The sequence below is a fragment of the Papilio xuthus genome, unplaced genomic scaffold (genome assembly GCF_000836235.2).
Source record: "Papilio xuthus unplaced genomic scaffold, Pxut_1.1 DF826115.1, whole genome shotgun sequence".
In the NCBI taxonomy this organism is placed as follows: Eukaryota; Metazoa; Arthropoda; class Insecta; order Lepidoptera; family Papilionidae; genus Papilio; species Papilio xuthus.
In genome coordinates this window covers 1,370,862-1,387,925 of record NW_013532534.1, presented here as the reverse complement: position 1 = coordinate 1,387,925, position 17,064 = coordinate 1,370,862, and the positions used below count along the sequence as shown (strand labels likewise).

The 17,064-nt window shown below is 34.3% G+C and overlaps 1 protein-coding gene and 1 long non-coding RNA gene across 4 annotated transcripts in view; one reads left to right on the top strand and one right to left on the bottom strand.

The window, feature by feature from the left end:
- LOC106123532 (paired box protein Pax-6) overlaps positions 1-17,064 on the bottom strand; it is a 36,539-nt gene that overhangs the window by 3,140 nt on the left and 16,335 nt on the right. For all 3 annotated transcript variants that reach the window (XM_013319923.1, XM_013319924.1, XM_013319925.1), the window contains exon 3: positions 10,783-10,923. In XM_013319923.1, coding sequence (XP_013175377.1) covers positions 10,783-10,923 — 141 coding nt within the window. The remainder of the gene's footprint in view (positions 1-10,782; positions 10,924-17,064) is intronic.
- Positions 1-17,064, top strand: part of LOC106123534 (uncharacterized) — a 147,807-nt gene that overhangs the window by 128,974 nt on the left and 1,769 nt on the right. The gene's annotated exons all lie outside the window — the stretch shown is intronic.

Genomic DNA, 17,064 nt, shown 5'->3' with positions numbered 1-17,064 from the left:
TTATTTGTCCTCTGTCCGTAATATCGCTAGTACGTAGTCAGCCTAATGCGTGCAACGCTTGCGTGCCGGCGCAGCCTTGCCAGAGCCATCTCATGTAATTTTCAGGAAACACTCGGAATAAGTGCCATAATTTAATCATAGCCTGTCCGTTTGTAATTGTCGTAGAATTCGTTGTTGGGCTACTGATCAGGTTGCATGGCATACTGGTATTACAAACAAACTACTACTGCTCTTTTAAGCTATTACGCTATTGGATTCCGTTTAAATGCGCTCTTCTTAATTACGTGTAAGTATTGTTGAATAATTTAGAGCGTTGGTGGCACTTGACTTGTGATCTGCAGGTCCCATTTTTTATTTAGGTTAGAATCCTGTCATGTACCAAAGTGCTTTTTTCTATTTTTCACATGTCTGCGAAGAAATTCAAAGATACGTGTCATCAACCAACAAGCACTGGGCCAGCGTGGTTGACTAAGGCCTTATCAACACTGCCTTAGGGTAGGCTCCGAGCCCCTCAGTGGGGACGTATAGTAAGCTGATGACGATGTTCGTTATATTTTTCCCTAGTGTAGTTTTGATAAAGACTAAATCTATAAGTCTAACATTCAAGCGAAACGATCTAATAAAGTAATTTTCATACATTTCCTTTGGCAATGCAATTAATATGTGCTATACTTTGACAAGGAAAACCGGAAAATTAATTATGAAAATTAGCAATACGAGTTAAATATTCCCTTCGTATTGCGGAGTTTAATCATGTTGCTGTGTTTGTCGACACAAATTGACATTATTATTGTTAAGTGCTTTGACGTCCTTTAATTTTGCAATGTTCAAAGCAATTTGCCAGTATTTACTTAAATTAGGTCTATTTCAAGTTGCAGTCATTTCTACAAGAACTAATTATATCTAGGCAGAACAACTTGATATAATTGCTTAATATACGACTTTGTTTATGACAAAGATGTTAGATGACCCCACTTAAGGTAATTTTCCACTGACATGTATAAGGTTCATATATTTTTATGGAAATAACTAGCCGACGCCCGCGATTCCGTCCGCGAGGAATTGGAAAAAAAAACTAAATAAGCCTATGTCGTCATCTAGACTATGTTTCACAACTATGCTATTTACCTTCAAACAAACATCCATCCATCCATCTAAACATTCGCATTTATAATATTAGTAAGATTTATACCTTTCCTAGAGTCGTTGTTTATAAGAAAAGGAATATTTGATCGTTGCATAAGAGTGACATTAATTATGCCCATTTTCATGAAAAAACTTCCTAACGTACCTATAAATACTATTTGCAACAGATACAGATTTAGTGTTTTACTATAATAAATCAGTTAGTTGAATTAATTTTGTTACCGTCCCTTTAGCTGGCCCTAAAACAGTAATTAACATTGCTATTAACTTTAGAAAAAAAAATTAAATGGTCACTACACTTAATGAAGCTCTATTGTTTCGTCGATCGAACATCGTAACAAGAACATCGAATAAATAAACGAGGACCGGATCTGTTATAATTTACTCAAAACACAAAGCCTTATATGGCATAATGGTAATGATCAGTTGCGTTGGATCTCTCATTGTTAACACGTCGAAAGCACAAAAAGATCCATACAATTTGTTTGCTTCGTAATCGGCGCGTTATGTTGGCCGCGCCCGCTCCCATAGAGCCTTCTGTTCCCATCGGAGAATTAAAGCGCCAAAGAAATACATCAATGGATGACCGGTCGTAATTTACCAATCGATATCCACCATCATAATGAGTACAGCTCTTTTAAAAAGAAGAAAAACCGTTGAAAATTCTGTAACGTTTTCTAAGAGCCGGCCGTTTTAATCGGGTTCCTTGTTTGTTGCGCTCAAACAAAAAACTTCAATGAACTTTAAGTGAACAGTTAAATTGGGTTTTTGTTAAGCAAGGAGAATATGCTTTGCGGCTTTTTATGTTCATCATCCGATTCACTGAAATAGTGCGGGGACAGATCAATGATTAACTAACCTACTTGAATGCGGATATTCGTGGTTTTGCTGTAGTAAACCGCCATCAATACAGATTCACCTTACATGAATCAAAGTTTTATTTTAAATCACAATTAGAGAACATGGGAAAATATACTATGTATGATTTCGACACGCGAAACTATTTTCCATCACGAACAGTCCTGGACCATCTCATACTTCTCGATTACTTCTTAAGAAAACTTTTGATGTTAATTTAAGACGTCTTTATAAGATTGCAACTTATTTATAACAATTGGAAAAATATTTTAATTAAAAACATGATGAACACAAAACATTTTATTCTTGCATTACCTACCTAGTAGTTGATTAAATGTTAGAAAAACGATTGACGATGGTTAATCCATTCTTTATAGTCGTTTTCTCTCGTACTTGTATAATTATTTGAACAAAGGAGAGCACTCGCTAGTGGAAATATTTATTTAGAAAAGATCATTATCCTTCAACAAGTTGCAGGTGGGAATGTGATATCGATAATTGTTCTTTTAATGATTTGGGATCGACCCACTCGGATCGATCCCTAAATGCCTAGTCACGGTCATGCAATTTGTCTAAAGTCGTTCAATCATGATTAGTCACAATAGGGTCCGCTTCTATTACAAGGTTTAGATACTTCAAATAAAAACACCTCGTTACGATGCTACATAACAGTTCTTGGAATTATTGCATACAAATGATAATATTATAATTACTTAAAAATATTTGATTAAATAAAACGGCATTGATATATACTTTATATAAAAACTAGCTGACGCCCGCGAGTCCGTCTGTGCGGTATTAAAAAAAATAGTAGCCTTTGTGTTCTTTCAGACTTTTCTCTACATCTATACCAAATTGGAGCGACATGAATGCCGCCATTCTTGAGATACCTTCAAATTATTCATCCATCCGTCTAAACATTCGCATTTATAATATTAGCATGATTGTGGAAGAAATATGGATAAGCGAACGCATTATTCGACAAACTCATGTAAGATATAATGAAATTTAAAAATTTAACTTTTAAAAATGATATTCAACTTCATGTTTTCAAGACAAAAAGATTCAAAATATATTTCAGCATAATGCCAAGAAGTAGGATATAATGGGGGATACGATCCTTTATATGTCATAATATAAAATGCATGAAAAATCTAATAAAACTATATAAAATGAACAAGGACAGTTATAACGTTTCACCTAAAATAAAATAAAAAAAAGCTATTCAACGATTAAAACACTGAAAAAAAAATTGTTTCCTCACCGTCGTTCGCTTTTTAATTTGTCTTCCATGTTAGGGAGATGTCGCTCCCATGAAATCGTAATAAAAAGCATATTCGTTCAAAAAAAATGTATATGTTTCTGTGGCGATGTGTTGTAAGTCGGTACCTGCCTAAAAGCGTGGCATGTCCCGAGATAAGACAGTCGGGCGCCGTCTGCTTTGGAGTGTTTAATCGGGTTAATTTATCGATAATTGACGGAAAACCTTTTTGTTTGTATTGCTGGAAAGTAACAGTAATTGTCACGCCTTTGAAGATTTACGTCTGCTTCTAAATTGAGACATTAACAATCGGATCTCGTGCCTAATGGTTCGGAATGAATTTATTTATTATACACCGGTCGGCCGGCTCCTACGAAAAATTTGATTAGGCTCATTATAGTGTAAATGGATATTGAACTTGAACGTAAAATCTTCATTCGGATGGCGACCGCATTAAAGATGATGTCACTAATAGACTACTAATAATTATTACCTAACATTTATTAATATAACGCTTAAGAAGCACTATAATTATTTTGGATAATATGTAGAACGTTTAGAGTCGAAAAAGTGGCATGACTGGTGATGATTAGTAGTGATCCGTTTATAATCGAGGTACTTAGATTATCAGGGAGCCACTTAGCAGCGGTGTGAAGGTGACAAATTGTGTTATTTTTTAAATTTTTGAAACCTTTCTATACCGAAATCCCGCGTTTAGTGCGCGAGAGGAACCAGTTAACGAGTAAGTGGCGTCACGTCGTCTAAATGAATTATTGTTGGCTTTATGAGGAACATAAAACGATGAGATCGGAGGCAATCAAGCGGCACCCGCGGCGTGGACCGAGTAAAAAGGTGTTCGCGCCGGCGGGGGGCCGCGGGCAGCAACCGTTGCGCTAAACGCCTACACTACGCACATGCCTCACTCCCCATTTCAATTAGCAATGAATAGGCAAAGTAACAGACATGGTGTTCTGCAATAAATGAACTTAGAAGCCACACCTTGTTTAATATCTTCGTTTTACTCCAATATACGTTGATCGACATAAGATCTTGTCATATACTAATTAAAAGTTATTCACGTGAAATGACATCGTAAGACCGACTTCATTCCAAATTTAATGTCGAAACTTTATGATTCCGTAGCCATTTAAAAGGCGACAAGATCGTTCCAAAATCAAGAGCGTGACCCTTAAAACGATGGACAACATTGTAAGTGTGATCCTTCTCTGGGAACCAATTTAATGCTGTAACAAATCAATAAATGTATCGGTTTATTGGAAGCTGTGTAGAGACCGATTTGATTTATTTCCGTCGAACAATACAAGCTAACGTAGCGATGCCTTGTTAGTAAATGTCAAAAAACTTTCGAGGGCTTCCAACTATTTAGGAACGGTTTGTATCCCTCATTGATTCTGGCAAGAACATTTCATATAAAAAAAAATGCCCCGTGATTGTATTTGAAGCAAAAAAGTGATACAAAAGGTATCAGTCCAAATACTTAACACTCCTCTTTTAAAACTACACGTCATCGGTTTCGCTAATCAATCGGCGCCAGTAAATAAAATTTGTGTTGCAAGGGGCGGCGGGCGGCGGGCGGCCGAAAGCGGGCAGCGGGCACCACGTCGTTACAATTTGTGGCTTAAGAATGCAATTAATCAAAACGTGGTCAGTAGCTAGAGCGGGCCGTAACGCCTCGTAAACCGATATCGATTTAGTCGATAAGTTGCGCAAGCTATTGTATAAAACCGCCGAGTCATCGCTAACAAAGGCGGTAGTGGGCACCTTATTAAAATTTAGACGGTTTCGATGAGCCGCTCTGTTTTGATAACTGCGCTCCTGAAGAGTATCGACAATTAACACGTAGGTACCCACCGCGGCTCCGCTCTCTACACGATTTATTGACAGATGAAGACAGAGGATCTATAGAGTGCATTACAATTATTCTTTTGCGTTAAATACTATGTGCTCGTTTCACGTTTGACATATGATAATTTTTTTTTATAAAATATTACCAGTATTTTAAAAATTTACTTTTATTTCCTGTACCATTCCAACTTAGCTCTAGGCTTGTGCTAGGATATGGTTTGTGACCAAAGGCGAATGGCAGGATTTTAAGTCTCGACCACCTAATCGGAAATCAGTATCCTTAACCATTAGGCTAAAGACGATTCATATCTTCTTCATATCAATCATAATTAACAACGCAATATTCTTAGAATATTTAAACTCTACATGAGGTACATTTAATTTAAAAGCATAAAAACCTTTTAACTTCAGGTATGTAACATTTACTAAATTAGAGCATTTTTGTAACGAAAAACAAAAATGTAAAGAACCAATATGTTTTGATGTCATAACTCCGTTAATTTAATTTATTTGTCGATATCGAAATTCAGCTTACTTCAACAATATCAATAAACGGTTCCGCAAAATTGAATAAGCCATAATAAAAAGAATGAATTGAAAGTGTACCGCCGGCGTTCAGTTATGAAATTTAATCAATTTGGTTAGTTTCATAAGAGAGCTGAGAACGAGGCACGCGTCTCAATAAAAAACTCTCGCCATTGTAGGTGCGATCATTTTGTTACAAATTTGATTAAAATTCTATTACTTATGTTTTTGTCTGAACCATAGACTTAATATATTACCAGACATGGCAAATAATACAAGTTTTTTTTTATAACAGCAGAGGGCAAACAAGCAGCGGGAACACCGTCGTGTTCAACGACCCCCATGGACTACCAGAGGAACCGCAGATGCGTTGCCGGCCTTTGAGTTTGTTGATGATGCAAAGATAAAAAGTTACTTTTTTTTATTGATATATCAATGTGTACCCAAATTAATAAACGTGAAATACAATTTTGAAATCAAGAATGAATATACGACAAGAGATACTTTATTTTTAAGATGTGGAAATTATATTTAATTTTATATAAAATTAGAATAGAAAATGAAATAAAATCTTCTAGTTTTTAACAGTCGATTCATATTTAACTAACAATAAAAGTAGCGAGGCGCTTCTGCCAGCAGGAGGACAGGTCCAGTTAACACACTGATACACCAAATCAATCATAACTACGTATAACTCAGTAAGTTAAGAATATATGTCATCTAAAAAGATTCAATAAAGAAATCTTCCATATATATATATATATGGAAGATTATATATATATATATATAAAATCTTATCTCACTTGAAAAAGGTTTATCGTATTATTCTCGATATCACAAATTAAGATTTAGCAATGTCAGACTAATAATTTAAACATAAAACATGAATTAAATTTCTTTCATTTAGTTGGAGACAACATTAACTTATTTTCCTATTTGCACATTTTTACTCAAACGACAACATAAATGTTTATTTAAGTACATATATTTCCTGTACATTTACGACAAATATGTGAGCATTTAAACAAAACAAGTGACATGAGATCGCGTGCAATTTTCGCATACAACGGAGGCATGGGCGCGCACCGCGATCGCGCAATTATTTTAAATACATTTCAACAAATGACGGTAATGACAGGCAACTTTTGAACAAAAAAAACATAAACCAGTCGCATAACAATAATATTTCTTCGAGCGATGCTCATACAAGCTGCTCACAATTACAAGCCGACACGTTACAGCGATACTTATATGTAGTGCTAATTTTTGTTACCTTTATTCTTAATTGAAGCGCTAATTTGGCAAAGCAATTTTCGGAAACGATTGCTCGCAAATCGATTTTCAATTTATATTATTAAAAATAAATGTATTTCATATCCTTTACCGACGGAGACAATGGACGGGACTTCCAAATGTGGTATTTTGAACGTTCAAAGTACAATTTTACAATTTCATGCGGTAAACAAAATTTTTTCCCCTTTTCCTAAGCCGAAACGCGTTTGCATATCAGGATTAATCCAATGACAGGAGAATGCTAGGAAAATATTTTCAATTTTAATACAAATTAAATTTTTGGACACACTGTATGACAAGTGTGAACTAGTTAGTTGAAATATTATAAATAAAGAAATTATAAAGAGATATAAATATGAAAGTCCTAAATTTAACGAACATCTTAATATTATAAAAAATAAAATTGTATAACGTGGGTAGCTTTAAAATAAAATTAGATTCCTTTTTGATTTGATATTTACGCAGTGCTGCACTCAGAAGTTACGTTACCACCTGTGGATTTAATGAGCATGGACCAATTTAACAACTCTGTTTAGCGCAGTGATCCCATCGCGAACGTTATCGTCCCCTAATCCGGTCCGCGGTGATATCGTAAACCAGAAATGGTCTCGTAAGCGAAACCTGTTCCACCAACCATCGCACGCACCCTGCCTCTGCCTCAGTGCTAGAGAAAACGCAAACGCACTACATTGCACTTTATAAAGGCGTACATTTTATAGCTTTGCCGAAGTAATTTGAACCTAATGTTACATATATTTATTATTCAAATTGCTCAATATTTTCCTAAGCAGTTGAGTCGTTTATTGAGTATAAATGTGATGTTTATTGTCACGCATGGTCACAAGAGGTGTCATTGGTGCAATTATGGCAATTGGCTCATTGACGTCCGAGCTAAAGACGCCCATCGTGCTTCGACTACACTGTGCAGCAGTAAAACTGCACGACAAAACGTACATTAGCATACCAAGATTTTGTATACGTGTGCTTTTCACTTTGTGCTAATAACCATTAAGCTTGAATAATCTGAAACAATTATAGAGGAGTCATTGGTGCTAACTACTTATGTGTCATGTCTATGGTGTTCTATGGTGTCTGACTCGCGCTATAAAATGATAAGTTTGTTCATAAAACTTTACCATCAACTTCATCGTAATTCAATCATGTACTTAATTCAAGGATTACCAATGCAATCCTCGAACAAAGTTACGAACTAGAACACCATTGTATGTATCTGTAAGTAGGATTAGTGCTTAAAACCTAGTTTTGTGAAAGATATAATGTTAAAACATTTTTAAATGCTCATTAGTGAACACCTACAAGTATTTCCTTTGTATCTCTGGTATTTGTATGGAACGCAACAGCTGTCGCGATGCCCTAGTCTAGGACTGAGACTGTCGCTTAATCTCGTAAGAGATTGGTGCACCAAACTCTTATATTCTTATGGTTTCATTTTTGACAGTCGGACTGTTCAGTTAAAACTGAAAGAGTTTCGCAAGTTTTAGCACTAATATTTTAGTGATTTATCGATCCGAGAATAAAATTCTTAGTTTAAAATACTTTGTATAAGATAAGCTTTTCTTTTCATATTCGAGAAAATATAACTTTAAAATTGAAATGTGAAGCTAGATAGAAAAAATCTAAACATATACCCAACGGAAACGTCAGTTTCTATTTTGCGAAAAGACCAAATCTCGATCCCTTTATATTGATTTGAACTGGTCTATATTTCTTTTTAATAACTTTTTTAAAACCGCTTTTTTTTCAGATTACAGAATCTTCTATCATCGTTTTTTTGTGTTTATTATATAATGTATGTACCTTAACCACAGAGTAGGCTTATATGCGTGTACATAACAACAACAAAGTTCTTTCGTTGCTCATAGTAGCATTAAAACCAATAGAGCTTCTCGTATTACAAGATATCCGCTGTCGGTAAGCCGGCGGCCATTTACGAAACTATTAGACCATATTCGGGGTTGCACTTCAATGGCTTTACCTGCTGACCTCCCTAAAAACTATTTGACACTAAATATGTAAAGTTCATTAAACCAATGTCTAAATCCTATTAGTGTTATTAGAAACGTGAACACTCCTGAACGTTTGTACTAGTGATCGACAATAGGTGGAAATTCGTACATAGTTCTGAAAATGGCCTTATACACATCTTCTCCGCATTAACTTTAACTGATTAATCATTGGTTTCTGAGACCAAAATTCCGATAAACATATCGTCATTATGATTTTAGAAACAGAGATAACAATATATTTAACAAAGGGGTTTTGATCCCGGAAACTAACTATTATTAACTTAAAACGGGGTACAAATTTTTCTTTAGAAGTAAAAATGAATCGTCGTAAGTAAATAACAGTTTATGTTTCCTATCTCCTAACACAATGTGTTAGAAGTAGAAGCTAATTATCATTTGATAAATTCTCCAAAGTGTTTACAAGGAAACTATTCAGACATTTTGGCTACCTTACTGTATTTTCTTTCTAACACGTTTAATATAATAAAAAAGACACAACAACGCTTTAAAGAGATCATTGTCCGAGTTTGCCGCTTTATTGATTTCGTTTATGCGACTTAAATATTTAGCTCAAGTTTTTGCACGAGCGCAAAAACTTAATAGCGGTACGCTTTTCAATTTAAGTTGAGTTCGCAAATTTTTCTCCTTTTTAAATTAAATTTCTTTTGAAAAAAAGCAAGATAAACAATTGTCGCTCATTTTATTGAACTTTCAAGAATTCAGAACAGTTAATTAGAACTTACGAAAGTATAGTCTTTGTTTTGTTGCACAACCTTATAAATCTTGACATCCGCATGTTTGATTATTTTTTCAACCAAAGTAAGGGATTTTTTTGTTACGAAAACAGTGATTCTAACATCTTACGAATATTATATATATTATAAATATTATAAATGCGAATGTTTAGATGGATGGATGGATGGATGGATAAAGGAATCTCTAGAACAGCCCAACGGAGTCGCGGGCGACAGCTACTATTTATCTAAATACATGAAAACAACATTTAAGGTTTTTTTGGTTTTACTTATTCAAATTATTTTGAATTTTCATCATAAACAAATATACATCATTGTATAAATTGTATAATTTTCATGTAATGATCGATTCAAACTTTATAAAACAAGCACATTATTTTAGAAGCAAGAGATCAACGGTGGCTATCGGTTAAGTCGTGATCGCTTCTGGCGTTTTTCGTGTAACACTTTACAGGGGAATATTTTAGCATCAACCATAAACAAATTCTTGTCATTATCCTTAAAGGTTGTTGGTTACGCAAATTTGATTTAAGGTATACGAAAGCTCTTAAAATTTAACTGATTTGTGATCCTTATGATCGAATGATATTATAGGTTTCAGTATATCTACAGCCTTATAAAATAAGTTTCTTTCTAAGTCCTTTTACTGTTACTATTTTTTACCTTTATATAATAATAGGTTGCAAGGTTTTCAGAAACTGACTTAAGATAAAATTACTATTTCCTAGTCGTGGATATTGCTATTGTTGTATTTTAATTAAGTATTTATAAAATACGTTAGAACTGTTAATGTAAGAGCTAGAGTTAAAAAAATAGTTTCTCTTTTAAAAGTAAATTAAAATGATTCTGAGAAATCAAGAACAGTGGGATAGTTTAGTTAACACAACTTGAGTGGTCTACGATTTCAACCTAAATCATTTGTAATTAATTATTCCTAGTTTGATTCGTTTTACTGTATTTAATTAAAATTACTCATATGAAGGAACTAATTATCTAATCTATTACTATAAATTATAACATTTCTAATTTGTTAAAAGTTCATATTTCTTACCTTCTGAAATAAGTCTTTCTCTAATTTCCCAAGCGAAGATCGTCGGATTTTCCCGTTTGTATTGTTCTATCTTTGAGACAACAGCAGGTGTGGCGACTTTTGGCTTGCTGCCGCCTATGAGTCCCGGCGGTCGGAGGGTACCTGAAAATTGTAATAAGCTTAGCATGAAGGAAATCTACGTTTAAGTAAATTGATTGCCGTAGACTCAATATTGTATTATAAAACTATTTTCATATAAGCTAACTTTCGCGCTCGTATTTAACTTGTTACATCTTAGTCAATGGCATACGTCTACCTGAGCTATTTCAAAAACAGAACTGTGTCGAAAAAGTGACACCTGCGACATTCCTCCGCACACAGAACTAAACGTTAAAATCAACTCAAGATCCACAATAAAAATTCCACTAATTGCAACACGTTAACAATCGATGCAATTTCATTGAGCGCCAAACGTGAGTATGCGGTGAGGATCCGAAGCAATAAAATTTCAAACAACAAAAATAGTCTCGTTCATCGATCGTTACTAAACGTCATTGATATAAGACTCAAACTCCCAAATTGTCTTTAGCTCTCGGTGACGACGCAACATTCAAAGGGAAGGTGGACTGACAAAGATAAAAAAATTGATAATCAGAACGTCAGCGTAGAATAACAATGGAACTGAAAATTAGTATTAATTACAGAAACAATGAAAACGACTAAACGAAGTCGAAGCAGCGGGAGCAGAATTTATAATTCATTTTTATACTTCAGAATATACGGGCTTTTATTTTGTACCGCCGACTGTCAAGCAAATTGAATCATGCAACAGATTAAAAAGTAACAACGCAATTAACGATCGATGTGTGTATTGTTGATCAAATTAAACAAAAACTGTGGATAAATCTTTTTTTTTGTTTCATTCTTAACTTTTTAAAATAGAAGTACAATCCATCGGAATTTTTTAATAATTAATTACACAGAACGCTGACATTTTTTGACTTTAAAAAAATTGTGTTTCAACGCACAATAGGAGTAGACCCTTATAATTGAAACTTGAAATAAAACACTTTATTAAATTATTAAGTCAAGAAAGTGTGGAGTTGAGTAAAAAGAAAAGGTCCTTACAGTTCCTAATTCAGTTAGATAATGGATGAGTGCGTGGCCAAAGACAATCAGACAAAAAGGCACCGAGCGCGTTGCATTCCGGCAGGCGGGCGCGCGAACGGTTTTTACCGACCTGCGGCAACCGATGGCCTCCATACAGATCACGCTGAATAATTCAACACATTATTTATATTCTCATTTTTGTCAACGCCGTTCAAGATAAATTCATAAAGGTCTTTATGTCTTGATAAAAGTAATGCTTAAGTCCGTAGATGGTGATGTGCGGTAAAAAGACCGTATCTTAGGTTCATCACGTACCAAGTCCGCCATTTTTAATTTTTATATCCTAAATTTAAGATCATTCCTTTTGGAAGAATTTTTATTGGTAACCTTCTACCGTGTAAAATATTTGAAATCAAAATTATTGATTGTGATTCCACATTCTACTACCATATAACCGGAATTGTTCCTCAAAGGAAATTCTGAAATTCCAATTTCTTCCTTTCGATTCTTAATTACAATACCTAATTTTTATTTTAAATATAACTATGTATCCGTTTTAGGTTTGACAAATGAGTACGTTTCACTAATTTAATAACTAATTTTTAAATCATTATAAAGTTTCCGCAATGTTCCAAATGTGACATGATTTTATTGTTGGCAACTTATTTTTTATCGATCTATTTAAAGCTTTCTAGGTAGTAAATCAGAACCCGAAGAGTTAAGCTAAGTACACTACGGTACCGGCTAAGTGTGTATAATGCGTAAGTAATTATTCATGTCGCAGTGTAGAAGGCGATATTGCTTTTCTGGTTTGCAACTCGACTTCTCAGTTTGTAGCCTGTGTTTTGCAAGAGTGATTGAAAACCGATATCGTAGTTTTGTCTGCGTTTGAGCGCCAATAAGCGGAACGCTCCCCATTTGATTGATAGGTAAATTGCGGGAGGCCGGCACACTGATCATTTCGCGATAATTAAATCGGCTAGAAACGTAATCGCATGACCGGGGCCAATTACCCGTACTCCGCTACGTGGCTAGATCGTGTGAGGTACCTCTTAAATTGTTATTATTTGCGGGAAACTTGAATGCTCCTGGCGAGTTAATTCCGCCTTCGATACGGCTCTCTCAGATTGCGCCGTCATAAATTGTTTACATTGCACGATTTCTACCAAAAATCCAACAAATTCATATTCGTAAATGATCTTAAATCATAAAGAGTGACAAAAAATAGATGAATATTTGTTTCAATGCTTATTTTATATCATCATAGACAATTTTCATAGACTAAAATATGATCATATTTTTTTGCATCTCCCCTTTAATACGTTATTTGTAAAAAAATTGCTAGAATCTAATAAGTTAATGACAATTAATTGTGTGTTTTCAAAATAAACCCTATAATAGAGTCGTCTTTTTAATGTTTCCTTATCACAACATTTACTAAAATATTTGGTGTTACACATTACTATACATGCGGTCAAATAAAAAAAACTATTGCGAAATAATGTCAATTAATCATTCCAAAACGATAAAGGAAATGAGCGTCTCAAAGAGCACAATACGTATACCTTAAACGTCAGCCAATAAATTTCCATACAAAAGTGGTTTATGGGCGCTTAAAATCATTACACGGTGATTCCGTAAAGCAGGACAAGAACATTGTAAACGATGCAGAAAGGGCTCCAGTGCGGTTGATTAAATTTGTATTAAAAAGTGACGCTTTGTATTAACTGGCGCTAACCGAGGCCGGGAACTGCCGCGTCATCGAACTAATAGATCAGAATCTCCAGGCAAGTGGTCCTGATTTATAGAAGTTAATGCAACGCGCGTGTTAACGATGCTTGATTCAGTGATTGATGGATTTTTTTTAATGTAGAACACGTTGCTTCTGTGGGAGGGGTTAATCAATACTCAATTTTTTTAACTGCTTGTACAGCATTAATATTTTGGTTGCAGTTTAAAATATTTACATTGTTAGTTATCTACAAAAATTACTTAACTTCTGCACTCTTTGGTATCGTTTTAACCGTTTTGATGATTTGTCCTTTTTTATCTGTCGTAGTATTTTCTCGTCAACTAACTATATACTTCGTGATTCGGCGGTTTCTTATCTTGTGTATTTTAATACAAATTTAAGTTGTTTCCAAGTCAGCGTGTTTACCTCTCTACTAGCTAACAGGAGAAATCGATGGCTTGATTGTGGCTCCTTTGACAAAACATGTTATTACACAAAGCAAGTGTTTTAGTATGAGGGTTTGGACCATGGAGAAAAATGGTTAAATGTAAATTGACAATTTTGTCTTATACAGAAACCTACTTTAAACACAATAGTACCTGTCAAATAGTCACAGAAAATTGTAGGTATATTTGTCAAAAGGTAAAGTAAAAGGCTTACTGCAATATTATTAGAAATAGATTGACGGCAACGCGACGCCCTAAAAATATCACTCGAACAATGCTGCCGATGTTCATTATAAATTTAAAATCCAAGCTACTATAATTGGAGCAGAAAAAGAAAAAAATATTTAGAGTCGCAAGAATGTCAACCCCGGTAATTCAATTTTGATTATAGTACCAAAGACTAAATATGGCTTCATTAGTTGCCGCGACCATCCGCGTACAATCTTCTAGAGTGGGTATCATTAGCTACCTACGAAATTTTGGTTACGACGAAATAAAATTACCGTCTTAATATGAAATTACTCACTTCGTGATTTCGGTTGTTTTGTTTGATACTAAATTATTTCTTTGTAATGAATACATCGACATTGATCGTTTTGAAAGAGTCGCTTACATCCGGGTAAGAATTTTAAAAAGATTGGAAGTTTTGCCTAAATTGGAGGACGAACATTGTTTACACTTCTGTGACATACTAAAACTGTGGAACATTTGGGCAATAAGTTTCACTTCATCAGATTACTTGTTAAATTAATAAATATCACAAGTGACTTAACAGGGTTAAGAATGAATTACACGTGTTAAAATTTAACGGTCTGGCGCTAAGTTTCTCCAGTTTATTTTAATTTCATAAAATGAAACAACAACAAAACTATAAAAAGGAAGAATAAACATCAAAACATATTTTATATACCAAAACAACTTCGCATCGGCATTTAAACTTTGAGTCGTAAAAACTTTTTGATACAATATCTTAATAATTTTAAGGATGCAACTGGGAAATAAAGTCGAATAACTTTATAATCATGAAGCGTACCCATTTCCACGCCGTCAGATCGCAGAACGTTTGCGTTAGATAATGACACTTAAGTTAAAGCTAAGTTAGGTATATGTTAAATACGTAAGTGGTGGGACATGACGGCCCTGGGCGCATCGCAGCCCGGCTTCCGTGGGAACGCAACACTTGACGTTACCAAATCACCCACGGCGAAAATTGATTGACACCACGAATACATATTAATGCAGACATAGACTAATACCTCTACACGGAGGGATCGGAGCACAATAGCGAGGCGTGTTAAAGTCCTCTGGAAGTCTATATTGCTGTAAAAATCTCCATTGTTTTATTTACAATAATAATTACATATAAAATAAATAGAATACAACCTCATTTCTAATGTTTATATTTCATTGCTGAGCTTTAAGTTAAGTTGGAAAAATAATAATAAAAATAGCAAAAATTTAAAAAATGATTCAGTTTACTTTACTTTTAATTTTTATACAATACATTTTCCCGAATTTGGGACAATTTTTTATAACACTGGTAAACATTTGCGTAACGCACGCTAATGACATTTGGAAAACATTTTTTTTATCTTCAGAACTTTTTTAAAATGTGTACATATAAGACAACTACGGTATGTATATAAAACTGATTTACACGAATAAAAAGTGAATTGAAACTATTTGTTCTTTCTTGTATCAACGATTAACTTATTCTTTCAAGGAAAATTAAATGGTACGCAATACAAATTAAAACAAAGATGCTCAAGAGTTGCTTTTAAATAGTAAATGACACGTTTAATTCTAGTCAACAAAGAATCATGTTTGCATTCTCACAGGAAGGAGTTAAGTTAATTGAAAGTTGCGGCAACTTAATAATTTCACGAATTATACATTCAGTTATTCAAGTGAGATCGACGTTCAAAATGATTATATGTCGTTCGAGGTACGCTTCAGTGCATTTGAAATCGTCCTTTCACGTTTCTTGAACAAACACAATGAGAGCATGTGTTCTAATTATATACAACTCCTGAATCTAATTCCTCAAATTAAACGAATACGGGCAAGTGTTTGCGGCGAAGTCAGATCCAACGTACGCTTTGTTTGACTGTCCTATAGAGCTTTAATTGACTGGAATAATTTCTACAAACGTCTTAGAACAATTTTTATTAATTAAAGCCGTGTTATACGGGAGAAATGCGGACATAAAAGGTGTTTGTCTCAACCTCAAAGTAATGGTAACTTCTGCAGACACGATTTTTATAAATGATTATTTTTTATATCATAAGGTGGCAAACGAGCGACCGGCCACATGAAATCGCTGAAATAGCGAAGTAACCGTTGCCCATGACATACGCAATTGCATATGCGTTGCCTACCTTTAATCGACGGAGGGGAGGATGCACAGAAAGAAAATATTTTCCCTTCCCATGCATCCTCTCACCCGGAAAGTCCACTTCCACTTCCCATCCTTTCCTTGTAGGAAAAAGGGTGGGAAGGGAAAGAGGACTAAATTAAAAAAAATTCGTGCGAAGATGTTAAAGCGGGCTCTACCACTGTTGATTTAATTAATTGACAAAAAATTCAAACCTTCGTAGTTTGTTAAACTGTGTACGTTGTTAGTAATTTACTAGAAGTGATAAACCAATCTCTGCAGTATCGACGTTAATGTGAGAGCAATTAATGGTAATAAAATAATTAGGTTAATTAATGACCAACATTTGATTTAAGATAGTACAGCGGCGCGGCTCGCGTGTCGAGCCTATTACAGCAAATACCAGTCGTACTTTGTAGAAGTGCTTCTTTTTTTTCTTACAAACACTGTTTTTGCTAGGAAGTCCTTTCTGTGTAAAAAGTACAAAACTCTTCACTTTATAAAATTGTATGCTTGAATTTTACTTCATAAAAAATATGCAAGTAATTAAATAAAATAGAAATTTCTTAGATCAAAATTGGTCACATTGATCAGTATTTTTTTTTTGGTTTTATAGAATATATACGTTAATAGCTACAAAC